The sequence below is a fragment of the Schistocerca piceifrons genome, chromosome 5 (assembly GCF_021461385.2).
Source record: "Schistocerca piceifrons isolate TAMUIC-IGC-003096 chromosome 5, iqSchPice1.1, whole genome shotgun sequence".
NCBI lineage: Eukaryota > Metazoa > Arthropoda > Insecta > Orthoptera > Acrididae > Schistocerca > Schistocerca piceifrons.
Window position 1 is genome coordinate 333953750 of NC_060142.1, and position 25571 is coordinate 333979320.

A 25571-nucleotide genomic window follows, 5' to 3' on the forward strand; every position below is an offset into this window, starting at 1 on the left:
CGCTCATCCAGCGTAGAATTTTCGTAGCGTAGGTGAGCGGATGTGGAGGCAGGTCAACATAGGTGAACAGCAGCTGGTGCCGGCAGTGTCAGTTGTACACTGGTTCCTGCGTCTGCATCCCCGCAATGTGTGTGAGAGCTGTATGCTTCCCGCACTGGATCTTCTTGGTTGGAGCATTCTAGGCATATTTCTTCTTAGACAAATACATCGAAATCTTCTTTGCTGTTTTTACGTTGTGAATTTTTCATGTCTTCACCATTTTTCATTCAAATTTTGCTCCATGAGATACCTGAACATATTCCAATGTCTCAGAATAAATCCCTTGTCATATTATGGTTGGTTGCTATGGCAACACAGAAAAGCTTCTTTTCTTGTTTTTGACTGAAAATTTGTGTTTTTTCGGTCCTGTCATACAGGTCACCACGTTCTAACTTTTTGACGACTTAAAAGTGCGAGTTTGGGTCTGTGTAATACTGATTTATTTCCCCAAACCACATTCCACTTCTTTACGAGATGACTTACTTGGTGTTTGCAGCCACTCTTCTTTACTGGATACCCAGCTGTGGAAACTCTCTTGACTTCTTCTGCGTTGAATAACGCTAGGTACAGAAACGTTCAAACCTCTTTCTACTAGTGAAATAAGTAGCCATACAAACTTTGCATTTCCTAAATCAACGATGTATTTGACTTTCAAGCACAATAAAAATTCTCACTTCCAACTTAATATGTAACTTCATTAAGTCTCTCGTACAGTCGTATGTTAGAAACAAATTGATTTACATTCGAAAGTAAGTCTGCTTAGACACCATGACTTCCAGAAAAGGAGATTGAAAAAAGTCTTGCCTCTAACAAGGCTGAGTCAAGAGTATATATGAGAACTTTTTCAGCTGTTCTAGTTTCACACAACGATAGTCAGTGACACAATAAGCACAAAGCTGCATATAGATTCCATGGGTCTTCCGTACACACTCACAAACCATCTATGGATTTCCTGACAGGTACTTGTTAGTGCCGTTTCGACTGCCGCGTCTACTTTCTTCCCGCGACTGATTTTAAACCTGGACACACAAATGTGACACGCAGTAGGTAGGATTTTACTATCCCACACTCTTATCTTGAATATTGTGTGTTTGAGATGGTAAAAGGCTGAGTAGTTCTAGGATTTACACAGAAATTCTCGAACCTTTACAGGTTGTAGTGGAATTGCTCAAATCTGTGGGTCAAATAATATCTGTGGAGACAAGTTGCAGCATGTGGACAGAAACGTGTTTGAGTCAGCTGTTTGTTCACTCATGTGTTTCTCATCTGTGTGTGCAGAGTGAGTTGTAAAATGGCAGAGACAAGTCAGTTTTCTAGAAGGTGATGGCCGAATTTATCAAAATATATAGAATCATATATGTTTGTGGAGAGTTAAAAGCGGGGAATACATAATAGGGATAAAAAGACAGCTGCTTATAATTCTGTAACTGAGAAATCCATGGAGCTGACTCTATGGCAAGTGGTACTTAATAAAAATAAAATTCATTTTGAACTGTTTACCGCAAAGAGGTAACCCAAGTAACGAAATTCATTTGATCTGGTGTTGGGAGATTGCTAGCTACTTTAACTCTGTACAGTCCTCTGTCATCATCTAATGTGAGTTGTGAAGCGTAGCAAAAAAAAGTAGGCAGGAGGGTGTGCACAATGAGGAAATCAAAGAAAAACTGGGAATGAACTCTATAGATGTAGCAGTCAGGGCGAACAGGCTTAGATGGTGCGGTCATGTTACACGCATGGGAGAAGCAAGGTTACCCAAGAGACTCCTGGGTTCAGCAGTAGAGGGTTGGAGGAGTCGGGGTAGACCAAGGAGAAGATACCTGGATTCGGTTAAGAATGATTTTGAAGTAATAGGCTTAACATCAGAAGAGGCACCAATGTTAGCACTGAGTAGGGTATCATGGAGGAATTTTATAAGGAACACTATGCTCCAGACTGAACGCTGAAAGGCATAATCAGTCTTAGATGATGATGATGATGATGATGATGATGATGACCATATGTTCTAAAGAAGAGTGTAGTCATAATACTGTGTCAAGCTGATAATGGAGAATCTTTGAACAGTGTGTTCAGGGACATAGTTATTATTATACATCTTTTACTTTATAATATAATATGTGGTTCATAATGAATAATTTAGAGGTGAACTGCAGAATTCAGTACCACAACACAGTACCAAAACTAGGCCGTTGGAATAATTACGCCCAGGCTGAAGTGAGAGTGGTGGTGTATTGCTGTAAAGAGTCTGCATCTGAACAAATAAATTTTCCTCGAATGCCAAGGCTATATGGGAGGGACCATTTGACATGGAAAAGGATGGCAACTGTCAAAATGTACGTACTGTTGTTTGTTAGTAGGTTTGTTGTGGCCGGAAGTGTGTAGCTGGCCTTTGGTGAGGATGAGATCAACACCAAGGAAAGTGGCATGGGATTCAGAATAGGACCATGAGAAATGTAATTGGAGAAGGTATTTAGAGATTCCAGGAATTTTAACAGGACAGCCTCAACATGAGTCCATACGGCAAAGATGTCATCAATATATCTAAACCAAACTAGGGACTGAAGGCTTATGGATCCCACAAAAGCTCCCTCCAAGTGACCCGTGAAAAGGTGAAAAGGTTGGCATAGGAAGGAGCCACCGTGGTTCCCATGGCCGTACCCCTGATGTGTTTGTATGCCTGCACCTCAAAGGTGAAGTAGTTGTAGGTCAGTATAAAGTTGATCAGGGTGAGTAAGAAGAATGTCAGGCTTGAATCAGTGGGTGTTGATTGAGGAAATGTCCAGCAGCTGACAGACAGACCATGTACTTGGGGGATGTTGGTATAGAGGCAGATGGCATCAGTGGTGACAAGCAAGGTGTGTGGTGGGAGTGGGGTGGACACGGATTTCAGACAATCTAGGAAATAGTTAGTATCTTTAATATAGGAGGGAAGTCTTTGTATATGGGTTGCAGGTGTTGATCAACTAAAGCAGATATATGTTTGGTGGGTGCTTTGAAGACAGCAACTATAGGACAGCCAGGATGATTGGGTTTGTGAACCTTAGGAAGAAGGTAAAAGGTGGGGGTGTGAGATTTAGTTGTGATAATAAGTTCTATGGATTGAGGTGTAAGTCTCTGTGAGGGGCCTGAGGTTTTTAGGAGGGACTGCAGGTCAGTTTGAATAACAGGGATGGGATCTTGATGGCAGATGCTGTAAGTATAGGTATCGGACAGCTGGTGTAGACCTTCACTAAAATACTCCTATCAGTCAAGTACCACAGTGGTAGATGGGAGGATAATGATGGAGTCATCAGCTTTTACGGAACGTAGAGCCTAGAGTTCTGCAGAGGACAGGTTAGGGTCATGTCATAAGGACCTAAGGAAAGGTTGTGAAGCAATGCTGGATGTGAGGAGTTCTTGGAAGGCTTGTAAGGAATGATTCTGAGGTAGTGGTGGTGGTGGATCAAGTTAGGATCGTAGTCGGAACTGTTCAAGGCAGGTTTCAATGTCAGGTTTGTTGTTGGAAAGGTTTTGGGATTGGGTTGCAAAGTGATATTTCCAGTTGACATTACATGTAAATGAAAGTACATCCTCCACCAAGGCAGTGTTGTTAAATACAGATTTAGGGCTGATGAGACCTTTGGATAATTCGTGGAGGTGGGGGGGGGGGGGGGGGGGGGGGAGTGCTTTGGACTAGAGGTCAAGAACACTGTACTGTTGTGTGTTGTGACTGTTCTTGTGATTATGAGACGTCCAGGAGGCAGTGGTGTAGGCTATGGAATGTTAAGTAGGTTCGCCAAGCTCGGTTTGTAGGAGAGGAGTGGTGGTTGATGGTGTGGCTGTATGGGGACCTGCAGAGGGACAGGAAGGAAAAGGTGGGATAGGTTTTTGACGTGAAGTTTGACATGTTGTTGCAGTCTGAAATTGGTTTGGCAGATGACACTATCCAAGGAAACAAGAGAGGCAGGCAACTGCAGAATTTTGTAGAAGGAGAGAAGACGGTGGAGTGCAAACTAGCAGATGAGGCATATAGGTCACAGATTAGTCAGATAAGTTAAAGAGATTGCTGTATTTGAAACTGTAAAACAGGCTGGTGTAGAGTAAGATTACATCCAGAAACAGTGTTTTTCAATATTTCAAGAAACAGAATGTGGGACCTTAATTTTGATAGTGCAAAAGAATGTTTTCAAAAAGAACAGATGTAATGTGTGATGGGATTCACCATGGCGAGAGAGAATGGTTTGGAGTGTTAGAAATGGTGGGAGTGGCAAAAACGAGAGGCAGAGAGTTGAAAAAGATAGAAAAATGGAAGAAAAACATAGAAAAATTTTGGAAAAAATCGGAAAAATTCGCCCGAAAACCATGAGACCAGACTATGGTTAACAAGAGGCAATGAGTGGACGAGAACTTCTCATTACAAGAATAGTCGATATAACCCAAAACAATGATGGAACAGAAAAAGCAATAGGCAAAGTTGTGAAAGGAGACGAAATTTTGTTAAACTGGCCAGGTGTTGATCAACACCTGTAACCCATAGTAAAGATACCAACCATTTCCTAGATCATCTGAAATCCGTGCTCATCCCACTCCCATCGCACACCTTGCTTATCACCATTGATGCCAACTCCCTCTATACGAACATCCCTCATGTACATAGTCTGTCTGCTGCAGAACATTCCCTCAGTCAACGCCCACCTGATTCCAAGCCTAAGATATCATTCTTGCTCACCTTAATCAACTTTATACTTACCAACTATTACCTCACCTTTGAGGGGCAGACATACAAGGAGATCAGGGGTACAGCCATGGGAACAAAGATGGCTCCTTCGTATGCCAACCTCTTCATGGGTCACTTGGAGTGTTTTTCCTGGGATCCATGGACTCATGGTGAGGCTGATCTTTTAAAATTCCTGGAATCTCTGAATACTTTCTCCCAATTAAATTTCAAATAGTCCTATTCCGAATCCCATGCCACTGTCCTTGATGTTGATCTAATCCTCACCGAAGGCCAGCTATACAGTTCCGTCCACATCAAGGCTACTAACAAACAACAGTACTTACATTTTGACGGTTGCCATCCTTTCCGTGTCAAACATTGCCTCCCATACGACCTTGGCATTCGAGGCAAACATTTGTTCGAATGCAGACCTTTACAGCAATACACCACCACTCTCGCTTCAGCCTGGACATAATTATCCCAATGGCCTAGTTCAAAAGCCCCGGGCCGTCACATCCAATACATATATTCAGCTAATTATTTTTCAAATGAACTCAATTTCAGTGTTCAAGCTTAATTTGAACACAAGTTGTAAACAAATCAAGCATCTGTCTGCAAACTGAAAATTGTATTCCTTTTATGTTTTAGAGGACCCTATTACTCACAAGGGGAGGCCATGCTATTGGGATCAGGGATTTACTTCAAACTTTGTATACCTTTAGTAGGCCATTGAAACAACATAATGTGAAAGTAGTAAGGTACACTACTCTGGCAATTCCAAGAAAATCACAAGAGAAGCTTTACGCGTCTGTTATGTAAGTCTTGTATCTGTGCAACGGTGCCAGCTGTAAGAATTCGTTCTGGTCATATTGTTATAGTTTTTGTGCATGGCAAGATGGTTGTGGATGATGCAATGGTTCAAATCCTGCCAACACTCATTTTTTAATCTGTATTTTTTTATCACTGGTCTCATTATTAATTTACATGACATTTGAAAGGTGCTATGATTAAAAAAAGCCGACAAGCATTTTCATGAAGTTGTGAATTTCACATTCTGTTTACTATTTGTAACTACATTTTCAAGGAATAGGGACAGGCTTGGAAAGCCCAAGTCAACTTTGATAAGTAATGATGCGAATGATGTTATTCACAATCAGTAATATGTATGTTGTATGTTAACTGGGGACCTAGAAACGACGGAAAGGATCCGTCCCCACCGCAGCCGCAGTGGTACACAACCCCACAACGTCTACCGCAATCCACTTCACCCCACCGCCACCCCACACCGAACCCAGGGTTATTGTGCGGTTCGGCTCCCAGTAGACCCCCCACCCCCCCCCCCCCCCCCCCCCCAGGGAACGTCTCGTGTCTCGTACCAGACGAGTGTAACCCCTATGTTTGCGTGGTAGAGTAATGGTGGTGTACACGTACGTGGAGAACTTGTTTGCACAGCAATCGCTGACATAGTGTAGCTGAGGCGGTATAAGGGGAACCAGCCCGCATTCATCGAGGCAGATGGATAACCACCTAAAAACCATCCACAGACTGGCCGGCTCACTGGACCTCGACACAAGTCCACCGGGCGGACGGGCGGATTCGCGCCAGGGACCAGTCGCTCCTTCCCACTCCAGAATCAGTAATATAGTAGGTCACAGTGTGCCAGTATATATATATATATATATATATATATATATATATATATATATATATATAAATACAAAGATGAGGTGACTTACCGAACAAAAACGCTGGCAGGTCGATAGACCACAAACAAACACAAACATACACACAAAATTCAAGCTTTCGCAACAAATTGTTGCCTCATCAGGAAAGAGGGAAGGAGAGGGGAAGACGAAAGGAAGTGGGTTTTAAAGGAGAGGGTAAGGAGTCATTCCAATCCCGGGAGCGGAAAGACTTACCTTAGGGGGAAAAAAGGACAGGTATACACTCGCACACACGCACATATGTGCGTGTGTGCGAGTGTATACCTGTCCTTTTTTCCCCCTAAGGTAAGTCTTTCCGCTCCCGGGATTGGAATGACTCCTTACCCTCTCCTTTAAAACCCACTTCCTTTCGTCTTCCCCTCTCCTTCCCTCTTTCCTGATGAGGCAACAATTTGTTGCGAAAGCTTGAATTTTGTGTGTATGTTTGTGTTTGTTTGTGGTCTATCGACCTGCCAGCGTTTTTGTTCGGTAAGTCACCTCATCTTTGTATTTATATATAATTTTTCCCACGTGGAATGTTTCCTTCCATTATATATATATATATATATATATATATATATATATATATATATATATATATATATATATATAAGCAGTAGGGGAATTCAAACTGTCGCATCACCCATAACTCTCTCGTCATGCCCAAACGATAACCACTAGACCCCAATGAATTCTTACAATTGGCACCTTTGCACAGGTACTACTACTTACATATAATGTTGTTTAATGGCTTACTAATGACGTACAAAGTTTGGAGTAAATCCATGATCCCAGCATCGTGGCCTCCTCTTGTCAGTAACTTTTCGGCAGAAAAATGTTAAAAATTGTTGTGTGTTAATATTTTTGAATACTACATGCATACTTAATTTTAATAAATCTAAGAGGCTCAGGTTGAAAATCATACTTTCATTTGTTGATTTGACATAAAATGATTCAGTTAGAAAGTTTTTGAAGGTATTTGCTTGGAGTATAGCCTTGTACAGAAGTGAATGTTGCACAGTTAAGCAGTTCAGCCAAGAAGATAATAGAAGCTTTTGGATTGTGATGCTAAAGACGAATGGGTCATTTCTTGTCAAATCAATCACAGGTCCCCACCTTACCAACTCTAGTTTTGTGAAAAAGTTTACCATAGCTGCTGGCTAAAAATTGGGGACATATTTTACATTTGGCTTATGCATTTTTTTAATAAATTTTATATCTGTTTTGTAAATGAGCCGTTACGTGTTTGTAATTCTTATGGACTTCTTGTCTTTACTTTTGATGCCAACAGATCGCACCATGTGTTATGTATTTAATTTCTTGGTGTCTTCCCCCCACCCACACCTCCTCTCACCTATTTTAAATCTGTTTTTCATTTACGTTGACTACAACTGTCACTACTTGTTTTGCTTTAATCTATTATGGAAGAATAGATTGCTATTCACCATATAGTGGAGATGTTGATTTGGAGACAGGCACAACAAAAATATTGCTAAATAAGTGAGGTTTTAGCCAAAAGGCATTTCTTCTGAATTAGACGACATACTCATGTTCATGCAAATGCAACTTGCACTTACGTGACCACTGGTTCTGACTGCTGGGGCTAGACTGCAAGCAACAACGCACAATGGAGAAGGAATCTGGGTGGTGGTGGGGGTAACAAGGAGGCTAGTGTGGGGAGGGGAAGGGATAGCAGGGTAAGAATAGGGGACAGTAAAGCACTGCTTGTGGGAGCATTCAGCGACAAAGTGGGAAGAGGATAGGGCAGCAAGGTGCAGTCAGGATGTTGGACGGAGGGTGGGGAGAGAGGTAAAATGACAATGGATGCATTGATGGAAAAGAAGGCTGTGTAATGCTGGAGTGGAAACAGGGAAGGGGATAAGTGAGGGGGGGGGGGGATAAACCTGGTGTAACTGAAATGTGTAGTTTTAGCTCAATCCTCTCAACATTGTAAAAGTTTTAATGACCCAACTGCCACGTGGCTTGAAATAAAATCGACAACCTGAGCTTTGTCGTGATCCTTTAGCATTCTTAACCTTTTAAGCATTCTAAATATTGTTCTTAATTTTATCTTGAGATTTCTATATTCTCTTTGACATTTCAGATGATAATTTTACCTCATTGAGGTATTTGTAACTTGTGTTCTGTGTACTCCATATTGTCTTGCTTTTTGTTATATGTCCAGGCTGATTCTTCCAGCATTATACAATTTTGCATACAACTTAGATACACAGTTTTCCTCTCTCCTGTGACAGTACAGATTATTTGATAGCATCAGTTAAACTAACAGTGGTGCAATATATTTTGCTGACCATAATTGGCTTTGCTTTTGACTGTATGCTGTGCATATGTTGTAACACAACATTGATATGCCTTACAATGCAGACATTAGAATAGATAATGTCTGTAATTGAAGTACACAATGGAGAATTATGCTGATAATGTTTATTCAAGAAAGGACATCTCAAGTAAACGTAAGGCGGTCATACAAGATTCAGTTAAAATGCAGACGGAAATTTCCCATATGAAATGCAGTTAAGTTACATTGACAGCATTACGAGAATGATAGCAAAATCTCTGAACTAAATTGTTGTCAGAGATATGTAAAAGCAAAAACTAAGTCTATTCCGTAATCACAATACTCGAACATTCACCACCTCAAGTTCAGAATGATGATTCACAAATTAACACACATGGTTCAAAGGATAGTAACTCATACTGTGTCTATTCTCAGTTCTGTAAATCAAGCAGAAAAAGTTAGAGCCCTACTCAGGAGCACATTCAGACCTCTCAAAATGCAAAGTTTCTTCAGATGTTAAAGTATGGTGGTAGCTGTTCACTGCCCAGAATCTATCACTTATATGTCTGACTCACACGCGTTACCACTGGTTTGTCTTCTTCTACCACCAATGTAAAAGTGTCCCAGAATTGCTCCCTTGAGCCCTTCTCTCGAGAAACTCCCAGTCTGCTCTTGACTCCCTTAGTACTGCACTACCGTCTGTTTTTCCATTGGCTGAAGGCCTTCCCCACGAAAAATACATTGTTCTTACATGCTACAGTCATGATTTGACTCATCTTCACCACTTCCCTGACTAAGCTATAATATTACAACAATATTTAAATAAAAAATGTTGTAAACATTCAGTCACACTCAGGTCATTCACAACAATTACAAATAAAGGATTGTTCATAAATAAGCTAGTGTTCTTGCCAAGTGTGCTCATATCAAATGACAACAAATTGTCATTAAATATTATTTAAACAATTATTGATGCCTTCTGGATAGAAGCACCTTTTGGTACTCTTTTAAATTGTGGTGTCTGCTAACACATGTGATAGACCACTCTCAAATTAGCACAGCTTTTTAATAGCACTTGCAATCAACATTTAAATAAAGTTACTGGTAAAGTAGTAAACTGTTCATTAAATAACTACACAAGTATGACAATGTGTGAGGTATTCATTAGCTGTGTAAATGTGGTGAATAAGGTGTTCTGATAGACATTTGCGTAACAAAACAGTTGTGAAATATGTCATAAGTCAGTATAAAAATAGATGGAGTGGTGTTCAGGGATGATATCTATTGTGCAATCAAATTGTGAGATATCACATGTTAAAATCACATGAAGCATTTAAAAATTGTTAATTCAGAGATTCATTTTGAAAATGTTTATTTGATGTGAAATATTATCTTCTGTAGGTTTAAAGATATTGAAATACGGTTGTGTTGTTAGATACACCTCATTTTTCTGAGATTGCAGATGTATTCAGATTTGCGTTAATATGTAACTGTGATTTCCTGTCATAGTTCAGAGAGCTGTAACATAGCAATTATTAATATTGCCTGATGGTCGCCATTTCCTGAGGGGGAGAGGAGATTGTCATTGCCAAAATTCCCCATACTGGGATTAATCCACATCTGTACATCTGTTGGCTCAGCTGGAGCAGCTGCGGCAGCCTGTCTGGAGCCCCGGTTGTGCTAGGATTCAGCTGTACATCAAATCTATTTTACCTCATACCAGTTCTAGGTGCCCAGTTAGGTTTCCTTCATATGTTTATTTATTTATTTATTTATTTATTTATTTATTGTTCCGTGGGACCAAATTAAGGAGAAGTCTCCATGGTCATGGAATGAGTCAATACATGAAATTATAACACGATATTAGAAACAGATAAAATGAAATATAAAAAAAACATATTCAGGTGACAAGTCGTAAGTTTAAATGAAGAAAAATCAACAATGTAACATTGGAATTTGCTTAATTTTTTAGCTCTTCCAGGAGCTCCTCGATAGAATAGAAGGAGTGAGCCATGAGGAAACTCTTCAGTTTAGACTTAAAAGAGTTTGGGCTACTGCTAAGATTTTTGAGTTCTAGTGGTAGCTTATTGAAAATGGATGCAGCAGAATACTGCACTCCTTTCTGCACAAGAGTCAAGGAAGTGCATTCTACATGCAGATTTGATTTCTGCCTAGTATTAACTGAGCGAAAGCTGCTAACTCTTGGGAATAGGCTAATATTGCTAACATCAAACGACATTAAAGAAAATATATACTGTGAGGGCAATGTCAGAATTCCCAGATTTTTTAATAAGTGTCGACAAGAGGTTCTCGAACTTACACCACATATAGCTCGAACAGCCCGTTTTTGAGCCAAAAATACCCTTTTTGAATCAGAAGAATTACCCCAAAAAATAATACCATACGTCATAAGCGTATGAAAATATGCGAAGTAGACTACTTTTCGTGTTGAAGTGTCACTTATTTCAGATACTGTTCTAATGGTAAATAAAGCAGCATTTAGCTTCTGAACAAGATCCTGGACATGGGCTTTCCACAACAGCTTACTATCTATCCGAACGCCTAGGAACTTGAACTGTTCCGTCTTGCTTATAATATGCCTATTCTGTCTGATCAAAATATCGGTTCTTGTTGAATTGTGAGTTAGAAACTGTAAAAACTGAGTCTTACTGTGATTTAGCATCAAATTACTTTCCACAAGCCACGAACTTATTTCATGAACTACATTATTTGATAATGTTTCAATATTACACACAAGATCCTTCACTACCAAGCTGGTGTCATCAGCAGACAGAAATATTTTTGAATCACTTGTAATACTAGAAGGCATATCATTTATATAAATAAGAAACAGCAGTGGCCCCAACACTGACCCTTGGGGAACGCCCCACTTAACAGTGCCCCATTGGGACTGAACATTACTACCACTCTCAATATTGCGGAGAATTACCCTCTGCTTTCTGTTCTTAAAGTAAGAGGCGAACCAATTGTAAGCTACTCCCCTTACTCCATAATGGTCCAACTTCTGTAGTAATATTTTGTGGTCAACACAGTCAAAAGCTTTTGTTAAGTCAAAGAAAACACCTAGCGTTCGCAACCTTTTATTTAATCCGTCCAAAACCTCACAGAGAAAATAGAATATAGCATTTTCGGTTGTTAAACCATTTCTAAAACCAAACTGTACATTTTACACCAATTATGTGAATTTAAAGGCTCCAGTAACCTTGTATATACAACCTTCTCGATAACTTTAGCAAACACCGATGGCATAGAAATAGGTCTAAAATTGTCAACATTATCAATGTCTTCCTTTTCATAAAGTGGCTTCACTACCAAGTACTTCAATCGGTCAGAAAACCGACCACTCCTAAAGGAAAAGTTACAGATATGGCTGAGAACCAGGCTAACATACATAGAACAATACTTCAGTATTCTGCTAGATACCCCGTCATATCCATGAGAGTTCTTGGTCTTTAGTGATTTAATTATTAACTCAATCTCCCTCTTGTCAGTGTCATGGAGGAGCATTTCAGGTAACAGTCACGGAACACTTTTTTCTAAGAGCGCTATATGATTCCCTGTTGGTACTAGGTTTCTATTTAGTTCACCTGCGATATTCAGAAAGTGATTATTAAATACTGTACATATATGCGACTTATCAGTAACACGGACATTCCCACTACGCACTGATTCTATATCCTCGACCTAACTCTACAGACCAGCAACTTCCTTTATGACTGACCATATGGTTTTAATTTTATCCTGAGACTTAGCTATTCTATCTGCATACCACATACTTTTTGCCTTCCTAATAACATTTTTAAGCACCTTACAATACTGTTTGTAATGGGCTGCTGCATTTAGATTTTGACTGTTTCTAACGTTTTGATATAATTGCCACTTTGTTCTACAAGATATTCTTATCCCTCTAGTCAGCCACCCAGGCTGCCTGTTTGTGCTAGTACCCTGTTTTAAACGTTCTAACGGAAAGCAACTTTCAAAGAGCATGAGAAAAGTCTTGAGAAAAGCATTATATTTATCGTCTACTGTATCAGTGCTATAAACATCTTGCCACTCTTGTTCCTTTATAAGGTTTACAAAGGTCTCTACAGCAACTGGATCAGCTTTCCTGAACAGCTGATGACTATACTTAACACGTGTTGCAGCACAAAAATCTTTTAAAGTTAAAATTTGTGCATCATGATCTGAAAGGCCATTCACCTTTTTGCTAACAGAATGCTCTTCTAGTAATGAGGAATGGACAAAAATGTTGTCTATGGTTGTTCTACTGTTCCCTTGCACTCTCATTGGAAAGAATACGGTTTGCATAAGATTATATGAATTAAAGAGGTCTACCAGCATCCTCTTCCTTGCACAATCACTTATACAATTAATATTCAAGTCACCACATATAACTAACTTTTTGTATTTCCTATAAAGTGAACCAAGAACCTCCTCTAGCTTTAGCAAAAATGTTGTGAAATCGGAGTCTGTGGATCTATAAATAACAACAGTTAGAAGTTTCGCTCCGTTAAATTTAACCACACCTGCACAACATTCAAACACCTTTTCAGTGCAGTACTTTGAAACATCAATTGACTCAAATGGGATGCCGTTTTTCACATACATGGCTACTCCCCCACACTGCAGAGAGTTCCTCGAAAAGCTGCCAGCCAACCTGTATCCTGGTAAAGGAAGCCTCTGAATTATCTCCTTATTTAAGAAGTGTTCAGATATACCAATAATTTCAGAGTCAACATCTATAAGCAGTTCACTAACTTTATCTCTTAATACCTTGTATCTTTTGATGAAATATACTAATTCCCTCATTACTTGGATACCTAAACTTTGTCAAAAGTGATTCCCTTGTTAGAGAGACTTCCCTTAAGCAGGAATACCTATCAGCTGACTTCAATCCAAAAAAGGTGCAGCTCTAACACCCACTACTGCAGGAATTTTCCCATGAGCGATCCCACCAACCCCACCTATAAGCTTTGCCAACCTCCCCTTCCCATACCTGTTGAGGTGCAGGCCAATGTCTAGTGAAACCCGTCCTGCTGATAGACTCCACCGACACCACTGAAATGTGAGCCATGCTTTCTGTCATCAGCGCACCCCCAAGTCTCATGTTATTACGCCTGACGGCTGTATTAAGATGAGGCCGATCGTGACACTGAAACAGTTCCACGAAATGCACATTCGTGTTGCCAGTCTGAGTGAGTGGCTATCTTTTCCAGGTCACCATCTATGTTATACTCCCCATCCCTATCAATGCTATTACCAGCCCCACCCACAATCACTACCTGATCCTCTTTAGTAAAATCCCTACATAACCCCCTATGTTAACAGTCACCTGAGCCAACCCTGCATTAGGCTTCACAATGCTGGTGACCTGGTACTCACTCCCCAGCACTTCCTGCAACTGCTGGCCTACACCTCTGCCATGAGAACTACCTAACAACAGAACCTTCTTCTTCCTCTTAGACTTTGCAACTGTTCTAGGCACAGTAACTACTGAGGTCTGCTGCATACTTCCTATATCTACAACTACTAGAGATTCCTCTCCACTAGACTCTGACAGTTGGTCATATCTATTGTAAACACCAATAGTCAAACTATCTGAAAATCTTCTTCTCCTAGCAGATCTCTTGCTAACAGCCAGCTCCCATTGCCCAACCCCCTTCTCCCTCCTTATCCTATCTAGCTCCTCCTGTGCGTTTTTTAACTGCACCTGAAGGGCACAGATCTTACGCTCCTGTTCCTCTATTAACTTACTCTTGCTACATAACCTGCAGTTCAAGGAGAGACTCTCACCAGAATGCCCACTGGCTTCCCCACTGCATTCCCCCCCCCCCCCCCCCCCCCCCCCCCCCGCCCCCCCAGTGAAAATACTTCGAACAAGTCTCACACTGCAATCCACTACTCACGAACCTACGGCAAAGCCCACACTTCTCACTCATGGTAAAATTTTACTTTTTCTAAGTTCCGCTACTACAATAAGAAGATGTTAAAAACCTGACTACAATAATCACAAACTTACTCTACAAAGGAAGTAACTACTATTATTAACAGTATTAATAAACAACAAATGTGAATATAACAAAAGACTAATACAGAAAGAGAATCAAACGTCTAATGACACAGTAACGAAGCTGAAAACAGTTCCCAAAAGGTTCTTCTGAAATTATTTCACCAGAAAACACCAAGAACACCGGTTGAAGACTACTAAAGTTCCTAAGTAAACCACTATACACAAACAATTAATTAGTACTTAGCTTTCGATGCGCCGCTTCAGCTGCAACTGGTCAGCGTGGAATGTAACACAGGCAAGAGGTTAAGTTGCTCGATACGAAACACTCACAAATATCAGGTCACAACACAAGAAAGGCAGAGGTGAATGAAGAAACCGCTAATACGTCACTTATATAGTAAATATTATCACAAAACCCGTTAAAATATGTATCTGAAACCTAAAAATATATGAAAAACTTAGAGAGCGATCTCACACACAGTCACTCGCTTATGATGTCACACCAAAGATAATGTTTGACATTACACCCTGCAGATCATTGTTGCAGAACTTGAAGAAAATGCCAGAAGAAATATTTCCTCAAGCTGTAGGCTATTTTTGGTAATTTAAACGTCGGGTTAATATAGAAAGGCAGAGTTTTATTTGAAATCCTTTTAGAGTTAGCTGGCATTTCACTGTTACAACTGACTGCCGCAGAAGCTTACAGGTTTTCAAAGAGGTTGGTTGATATTTGAAATACTTGTGTTGCGATAATTAGATAAAATTCTAGTTTCCTTCTGTCACTGTATTGCCAATAAAGATAAGACTGTGTATGACTAAAATTTCTGTATGTTCAGCTTTCAAAGTTGTATCGAAAGAAAAAAAAAATGTATCAGTGAAACAGTGTGATTGATCCAAGGCATTCAATTTAGTGGCTGTCAAGATGATCTTGGTACAAGAGTATGTGCTGAGTTTCCCAGCATAATGGATTATGAATTTTGTTGTGAACAGAAACAGTGTTTGGTAATGCTTCAGTTACATTTTCTGTTCGTTTACGTTTATTACATTGAATGTTTTTTTTCTTTCCAGTTCCTCAAGGTTCACAAAGGTTACAGGAAAATAATTACGTTTTCCATCTCACACCACAACAAGCTACTGATGTTGCAACTTACAGAGATGTTCGCCCCAACACAAAAGTCGACTATGTTATTCAGGTATTTATCGTTAGCTGTTTCTTCAGTTAAATAACTTCACTCTTTTCATGTCTTTCAAAACTTCAGTGCCTCCATTGTTTCAGGTTCAGATGAGGTTCTGTTTGTTAGAAACCTCTTGTGAACAGGATGACTTCTTCCCTCCAGGACTTTCTGTGAAGGTGAATGGACGAATGTGTCCCTTGCCTGTAAGTACAAAAAAAAAAAAAGGAAATAAGTTTTAAAAGCTATTTATACATTACAAAAATGAATGGTAGAGAAAAGGAAAAAAATTTGAGATTATCAGTAAATTAATTCTAAAAAAAAGGTCTTTTTTTCCCATCAAAGATTTGTTAACTAAGTGCAGTACTTTGCTATTTCCTCTACTTGAGAAACCTCAACAGTACATCTGAAAAAGAAGTTGAAAAGTATGGTTGATGAAGTCTCTTATCATGCTCGTTCACTTTATGCAAATGGTGACAAGGTATTTACAGATCTTCCACATATCTCTCCCAGACTAATGTCCAATATGTGCAGGGCAATGGTTCTGAGTGAATGCATATATATACTGGTATCAAAAATTGAGTTGCTAAAAATAAATGTAGCCACCATGCAGTTGGGTAATGTAACATTTCGTTTAAACAATGGAAAGTCCTGGCTGGAATAACGACATATTACGAAAAGCATAGATTGCTATTCGCCATATAGTGGAGATGTTAAATTGTACACACAACAAAAAGACTACTAAACAGGTAAGCTTTTCGCCAGAAGGCCCTCTTCTGAAATAGAAACACACACACACACACACACACACACACACACACACACACACACACAAATGCAGCTCACACTCTCTTGATGTCCGTCTCTGACTGCCAATGCCAGACTGCAAACAAATGTGCATGATGGGAGAAGCAATTTGGATGGTGGAAGTAAGGAGTAGGCAGTGAGGGAGAGGGATAGCAGGGTAAGGCTGGGACACAGTCAAATGCTATTTGTGGGAGCATACGGGGACGAAGTGAAGAGAGGGTAGGGCAGCAGGTGCAGTTGGGAGGTCAGATGGACGGCAGGAAGGGGGGGGGGTTCGGTAAAGGGAAGACCTAAGAAGACTGTGTGTGCGCTTGTGGAATAGAAGTTGGTTTAGTGCTGGAGGGGGCAACAGAGAAGAGGGTAGAGGGGTGAAGGACAATAACTAAGGGTGAGGCCAGGAGGGTTACACGAACAAAGGATATGTTGCAGGGAGTGTTCACACCTGCGCAGTTCAGAAAAGCTGGTGTCGGTGGGAGGGATTCAGATGACACCGGCAGTAAAGCAGTCATTAAAATGAAGAACATTGTATTGGGCAGCTTGCTCTGCAACTGGGTGGTCCAGCTGTTTCTTGGCTGTAGTTTGTCGGTGGCCATTAAGGTGGACGGACTTCCTGTTGGTTGTAATGCCCATGTAGAATGCAGCACAGTGGCTACAACTTAGCTTGACACGTCGAGTTTCACAGGTAGTCCTACCTGTGATGGGAAAGGGGACGGTTGTGACCAGATTGGAGTTGGTGGGGGGATGGAGGATTTATGGAACAGGTCTTGCATCTAGGTCTATTACAGGGATAAGAGCCATGAGGGAATGGTTGGAAGCAGAGATATATAGGGATGGACAAGGATATTGTGTGGATTCAGTGGTGGCAGAGTACCACTGTGGGAGGAGTGGGGAGGATAGTGGGTAGGACATTCTGGACATTCCTTATTTCAGGGCATGATGAGAGGTAGTTGAAACACTGGTGGAGGATGTGATTTAGTTGCTTCAGTCATGAGGTGTACGGAGTCATGAGGCGAATGCTCCTGTGTGGCCGATGGTGGGACTTCGGGAGGTGGTGGGTGGCTGGAGAGATAAGGCACAGAAGATATGTTTCTGTACAAGGTTGGGAGGGTAATTGTGGTCTGTGAAGGACTCAGTGAAACCCTTGGTATACTTAAATAGAGATTGCACGTCACTACAGATGCAACCAAGTCCTGCCAGCTATGAGATTTATCCACTTATAAACTCTTCCACTGTGACCCCACTCCAGAAATCCAGCAGGATGTATAGTCTCTCCTTAAATCCTTAGGCTCATCCCAGAACCTCTGTGCAAATTTGTATTTAAAAAATATATAATGTAATTAATTAAACAAATTGATTTTTTCCGACTTTTATGATTTTGATTCCTTATCGATTTTTACGGGAATACAATGTCTTTCACTTTTAACTTACATGGAGTCCTGTATAATTAGTTATCATTCTTGACCATGTGTATAATATTGATTCTTAATCGGACTTCCTCTTCAGATGCAGGCAGCTAGTGACATGACATGCGCAGAGGGAAAAAGAAAACTCTTGTGGTTTTGCGCTAATAAGAATCCTCATACTTCATATTTTCATAAAAAATATTATTCAGATAATACATTGTCTACTACACACTTATCACAAGAAACGTCTTCTCGTCACGAGAACTAATGACAGAGTCTTTCTAATAATTGTCACAAAAAAGAGTTTCCATCATTTGTCTTTCGCCTGCCGGCGTAGCAAAATATGTCTTTGCCGACAGTTACAGTGGCTGCGCTAGTGTTTATCATAGAGTGTTGGGGCTTTTCCTTTATGTTCCTATACACCTCTCCCCAGAGCCTATCTATCTCCTCTCCCCTACCACTACGCACACTCCTGCCTTCTACATGCTTCCTAAAGTGTATAAACCTGCCCCCACTGAAAATATCTCTGCTTGTAGACAAACACATGTAGCCTATCACCTGCAACCTACCCTCCAGTATAGAAGATACCAACCATTTCTTCCACTAACTCCTCACAGTTCCTGTTTCTTTTACCACACAGTGTCCTGCTAGTCACTGCTGATGCTACTTCCCATTACACTAACATCCCTAATGCCCACGGCCTAGCCACTATTGAACACTACCTTTCCCAATCCCCAACGGAATCCAAACCTGCAAGCACCTTCTTGGTCATCGTGACGAACTACATCATCACCCACAATTACTTCTCCTTTGAAGGCATCAGCTAGAAACAAATCTGGGATATGGCAATGGGCACCCACGTAGTACCGTCCTATGCCAACCTACACATGGGCCATCTATAGCAGAGGTTCTCAAATTGTGGGACGTGACCCCAAGGAGGGGGGCGGGGGGAGGAATGGTATTCAAGTGGGGTGTGTTATGTTAGAGAAAAAAGTGTATTCTTATTAACAAACAATTAGGTTTATCTTTTCTCGAACAAACGACATGCCACTGATCTGGTTTGAATTTCCCCTGGCATCAGTGTTAATGCCAGATGTGGTCGACGACAATGACACCGCTGTCACATTTTCAGCATTGTTTGAAATGATTGGTTGAGCTGCGCGACTTCCTTCAATGCCACCTAGGAACAAAGCCTACACATGAGCTGAGTAGGCTTTGTTCCCTAGGTGACATTGCTTCCTTTGATAGTCAGCAGAATATCCTTTGACGCCTGCACCATTACTGTTCCTGTAACTATCCCGTGCAGTGCAAGGTTTGACTTGTGTATCTCAATGCATCCTCATAGTGATGACTAAATTATAGTCTTATAATTATAGACTTTGTGAGGAAGACTTAACTGCAGTATGAAGCAATTCCTGATTAGTGACGAACATCAAGACAGCAGTGGTCCGTCAACTGGCAGAGTGAAGGAGATACTCTGAAGACAAAAACGATGACGCACGATGAGAACCATTTATTGCTGTAGTTGTTGTTGTTGTGGTCTTCAGTCCTGAGACTGGTTTGATGCAGCTCTCCATGCTACTCTATCCTGTGCACGCTTCATCTCCCAATACTTACTGCAACCTAAATCCTTCTGAATCTGCTTAGTGTAGTCATCTCTTGGTCTCCCTCTACGATTTTTACCCTCCACACTGCCCTCCAATGCCAAACTTGTGATCCCATGCTGCCTCAGAACATGTCCTACCAACCAACCCGTTCTTCTAGTCAAGTTGCGCCACAAACTCCTCTTCTCCCCAATTCTATTCAATACCTCCTCATTAGTTATGTGATCCATCCATCTAATCTTCAGCATTCTTCACTGCATTCTTTATTGCTAGGCTTCACAAAAGCTACGATCAGTGGTGAAGAACGTCCACAGTGTGTAGTTTGTTTAACAATTTTAGCTGGTGATAGCATGAAACCTAACAAGTTGGAGAGATATCTTGAAACCAAACATCCTGAATTAATGGGAAATCCAAGAGATTTATTTGTCAGGAAACTAAATGTTTTATCATCTACCCAGAAGAACTTTACTAGAATGACGAATGTGATGTCTTAAGGCCCTTTTATCCTCTTGCCAGATTTCTCATAGAATTGCTAAATGCAAGAAACCACACACGGTTGCAGAAACTCTGGTTTTACCAGCAGCGATTGATGTAGGATCAACAATGTTCGGCAACTCATTTGCTCAGCAGTTGAAAAGTATTCCTGTCTAATGACACAGTGCATAGAAGAATTTGACATTTCTGATGATTTACTCAAGCAGTTAATCGACAAATTGTGCAACAAATATTTTGCACTTCAAGTGGACGAAGCAACTGACAGTCATAAAGATGCTTATTTGGTTGCTTTCGTTAGTTTTGTTGATGGATTTAACATCCAAGAGGAATTTGTTTTCTGTGAGACAATACTGAAAACAGCTATAGCTGAAAGCTTTTGTGACATGCTCAATACTTTTCTCAATCAAAATGGTATTTGATGGAATAGATGCATTGGAGTATGCACAGATGGAGCTCGCTCAATGTCTGGAATTCATGGTGGATTGCAAGCGAAAGTTAAAGCTGTAGCTGCTGATGCTGTATGGACCCACTGCGTGATACATCAGGAGGCTCTGGCCACTAAAGAACTTAGTCCACCCTTTCATGAAGTTCTGCAAACGTTGATGTTATTAAGGCAAAATCTATAAATTCAGGGCTTTTTAAAGTGCTATATCAGGAGATGGGTGATGAACACGCTAGTTGCTCTTTTTTAGTAATGCTCGATGGCTTTCAAGGGGTGAAGTATTGAAAAGAATATTTCAACTGAGGAATGAGGTATTCTGTTTTTTAAAGGATAGAGTCACTCTTTGGCAGACTGTTCCAACAACAGAGATTTTTGATTTAAAACAGCGTGAGAAACTAAATATTCTTAACACTTCACTTCAAGGTAATCGGGCAACTGCTATCTTGGAACGAAAAGGTAAAGGAGTTCATAAAGAAATAGGAGCTGTGGCAAAACAGAATGGAGAGTGACATACTAGATATGCTCCCTACAATAGTGTCACTGTTAGAGGATACAGATAATCCAATACTTCAAATGGCTATAAAAGCTTGCTTTCTTCATCATCTTGCAACATTAGAAGTTTACTTTGAGAAATATTTCAGCAATGATTTTGATAAATTTAATTGGATTAAAAATACATTCATAAATGCTCCTGGACCATCATTTCTAAATATAGAAGAACAAGAACAGCTTATCAAATCCACTTGACACTTTACTGAAAAGTAAATTTAATGAAGTGCCTTTGTTGGAGTTATGAATATGTATTAGTGAGGACTTCACAGCACTTAGCCACAATGCAGTGAAGATCCTGATTCCTTTTGCAACAACATACTTGTGCAAGACTGGATTTTCAGCTTTGTTAACTATGAAGTCAAACTACCGTTCGAAGCTAAATGTAAACAAAGAAATTTGAGTGGCTCTTGCTGCTGTTCCTCCATGTCTTGAGTAACTTTGTTCTAAAAAGTAAGCTCATCCATCACACTGAAGTTTTTAATTTAAATTTTTATTGCTCTTGTGGTTCTTGTTTGCTGAATTGTAAATAACGTTCTTGAATAAATGAAAACATGCTAAAGATTAAAAAAAATTGTTCCATATTTTTGTTACAATAAGTTATGTTATTTTTTGTTTCTGCTGTGTAAAATCCTTTTAAATCCAGTTTGGTAAACATAATAAGGGAAAATATAAAATATGACTATTTTTATTAATAACAATAGGCTGGGGGGCTGGTACTATTTTTCCTAGTGAAGGGGGGGGGGGGGGGGCGTGTAAAAAAGTTTGAGATCCACTGATCTAGAGAAATCCTTCCTAACCATCCAGAATCCCAAACCCCCCATCTGGTTCAGGTCCATTGATGCAATGTTCATGATTTGGATTAAGGGTGAGGACACCCTATTCACGTTCCTCCAGAATCTCAACCCAAGTCATATTTCTTAATGCTGACCTCCACCTCAGAGATGGCTACATCACTACCTCCCTCCATATCTCCATATCAAACATAAGACCCACCAGCAATACCTCCACTTCGACAGCTGCCATCCATTCCATACCAGGAAGTCCCTTCCAAACAGGCTAGCCACACATGACCATTGCATCTGTAATGATGAGCAGTCCCTCTCAAAATATATCAGTGGTCTCACTAAGGCCTCCACAGACTGTGCAGAAACATGCCTTATCTCTTCAGTCACCCCCCACCTTCCAAAGTCACACTGTGGTCACAGAGGAGCATTTCCCTCATGACTCAGTACTACCCAGGACTAGAGCAACTGAATCACATTCTCTGCCAGAGTATTGAATACCTCTTGTCATGCCCTGAAATCAGGAGTGTCCTACCCACTATCCTTCACACACCTCCCACATTGATATTTTGCCAGCCATCAAACCTACACAATATCCTCATCCATCCGTAAACAATCCCTTTCCCAATCGCTTGCCTCATGGCTCATATCCCTATAATAGATGTAGATGCAAAACCTGTCCCATACACCCTCCCACCAACACCTACTCCTCTCTACAATATATCCTACGTTGCTGTAACCTTCCTGGCCTCAACATTTATTAGTCATTGTCCTTCACCCGACTAGCCCTTCCCTGTTCCCACTTCAGCGCTACACAGCCTTCTATTCTACCCCTTCCCTGTTCCCACTTCAGCGCTACACAGCCTTCTATTCTACCCCTTCCCTGTTCCCACTTCAGCGCTACACAGCCTTCTATTCTACCCCTTCCCTGTTCCCACTTCAGCACTACACAGCCTTCTATTCTACCCCTTCCCTGTTCCCACTTCAGCACTACACAGCCTTCTATTCTACCCCTTCCCTGTTCCCACTTCAGCACTACACAACCTTCTATTCCACAGCTGCACCCACAATCTTTTTACTTTCCTCTTTTTCTGCTTGCCCTCGCCCCCCTCCATCTACCCTCTGTCTAGCCTCCTGGTTGCACCTATCTATCCTACCCGCTCCACCTCATCCTTGTATGCTCCCACAAGCAGCAGTTGACCATCCCCCACCACTAGCCTGCTATCCCTTCCCCTGATAGCCTTCTCCTTACACCAGCCACCCAGATTGTTTCTCCCATCATGTGCAGTTGCTTGCAGTCTGGCATCAGCAGCCAGAGTTCTGGCCGAAAGCCAGTAGTCTTCCTGTTGTGCCTGCGTACAACTCTATGTCTTCACTATCATTTTCTTTTACTCAAAAGTAGCACACACTGCACAGTGTATATAATTGGGTGTACACTTAAATGTACTTCACAGAAGAACCATTTCCTGTCTTCTTCTTCTTCAACACGGATACTATTTTGTTGCAGTCCTCCCTGCTAGTCTACCCCGTGTACACCTGTTATCTCCTTACTGTAGTCAAGCCTTGGGCTCCCTTTACAGTTTTTACAACTGCACTTCCTCCCATTACCAAATTGTCAATTCCTTTATGCCTCTGAATGATTCCTATTAACCAGTTGCTTTCTTTAGTCAAGATATCACAAATTTATTTTCTGTCCATCCTGACTCAGGACTCCTTTAGTTTCAAAAGCTTCTGTTCTCTTCTTTTCTGTCCAGTTATAATCTTTGTTTCACTATCACACAATACTACATACCTGATGAACACCTTCAGCAAAGATTACTGAACAGTTCAATTTATATTCAGTGTCACACTTTTGTTACTGTAGACCATTCTTCATTTTATGTCCCCTCTACGTTGCCCAATTATCCAAAGCCAATTACTTCTTTCATGTCTCATTCCTTAATATAATTCCATCTGCTTAGCTTGATTTAATTAAACTATATTCTGCTACCCTTGATTTTCCTTTGTTGTTGTTCATCATATAATGTCATTTCAAGACAGTGTTCGTTCTTTTAAATTGCTCTTGACAATTGTGTTGCATCTCTGACAGAATTACAGTGTCATCCGCGAACCTTTGTGTTATTATTTATACTCTCTCAATTGTAAATGCCTTTCCAAGTTTCTCCTTGGTTTCCTTTACTGCTTGTCATACTCTCTTACAACTACAGTCTGGCTTCTGTAAAAGTTGTAGGTAACTTTTTGGTTCCTGCATTTTATCCCTGCTACCTCGAGAATTTCAAAGTGTGTTCCAGTCAAAACTGTTAAAAGCTTCCTGTAATGCTAGAAATGTAGTTTTGATTTTCTTAAGTCGTATCTTCTAAGATAAGTCATAGCATTAGCATTAGTATGTTTCTCCAGAATCTGAACTGATCTTCCCTGAGGTTGGCTTCTAACAGTTTTTGCATTCATCTGTAAATAATTCAAGTTATTCAAGTTGGTATTTTACAACCATGACATTGTAATCTTATGGTTTGACAATAATCACACTTTTAACACCTTCCATCTTTGAATTTGTAATTATTCAATTCTTCTTGAAGTCTGAGGGTGTTTCATGTGTCATATATCTTGCACGCCAGGGGAAATAGTTTTGTCATGGCTGGCTGCCCCAAGGATCTCAATAGTTCTGCGCTAATGTAGTCTGCCTTAGGGGCCTTCTCTCAACTTAGGTCTTCCAGTGTGCTGTCTAGTTCTTCTTGCAGCATCACATCTGCCAACTTATCTACATCTACTTCCTCTTTACTTTCCACAACATTGTGTTAAATTTATTCTGATGCAAATATTTATCAGTCTTCTGTCCTGATTGACATCAAAGCGCTTCAGCTCAAAAAGTAAAGCAATGAGCAGACACATGGCTCCGTGTCTTATTTATAGTTGCCAAGTGCTGCTTTTTATTTATTTTTAGAACAGTGTAGATGCTGTTCAAATTAACACCCTTACACAAGAAGTAACTTTATGATAATTGTTAATTTATTTTATGGACCATTAAATTTGATTTCCTTGACAACTATGTTTGCCAATCAATCACATTTTCTGCTTGTTATTAACTTAATTCTTCTCTTAATGACAACAAATGTCAAGAAATACTCATTGGATCAATACGTCAGAGAGCATTATCGTGCTACATATTTGACACGCCCAGGATTCCCGAACTGGGGCTGATGAGTGCCACCAATCATTGTGACACGCTTCGACAACTTCCTTGCTGCATGGCGGTGGAACATTGCGTGTCACAGCAAATGCTGAGCCTGGCTAGCTAACTAATTGGAGACTTTCCTAACCCATGAATGGTGTCAGTGCTGGACCTTACTTTGAATCCAGGAAAGAACAATCATTGTCCATCAGCTATCAAAGTGCAGAACTCGCAAACTTAGTAGGAAAGACACTAGACTGCATAGTTGTCACGATTGAAGAATCCATGAGACTAATAAATAAAATTTTACAAAAATTAATTTCAACATAAGTTAACTCTTGGCGATTATTAGTAATCACAGCAATTTACTAATAAATTGC

At 40.4% G+C, this 25571-nt stretch overlaps 1 protein-coding gene across 4 annotated transcripts in view; it reads left to right on the forward strand.

Moving 5' to 3' along the window:
• LOC124799319 (E3 SUMO-protein ligase PIAS3) overlaps positions 1-25571 on the forward strand; it is a 290452-nt gene that overhangs the window by 119092 nt on the left and 145789 nt on the right. For all 4 annotated transcript variants that reach the window (XM_047262906.1, XM_047262908.1, XM_047262907.1 and 1 more), the window contains 2 exons: positions 15834-15958; positions 16042-16143. In XM_047262906.1, the coding sequence (XP_047118862.1) occupies positions 15834-15958; positions 16042-16143 (227 nt within the window). The remainder of the gene's footprint in view (positions 1-15833; positions 15959-16041; positions 16144-25571) is intronic.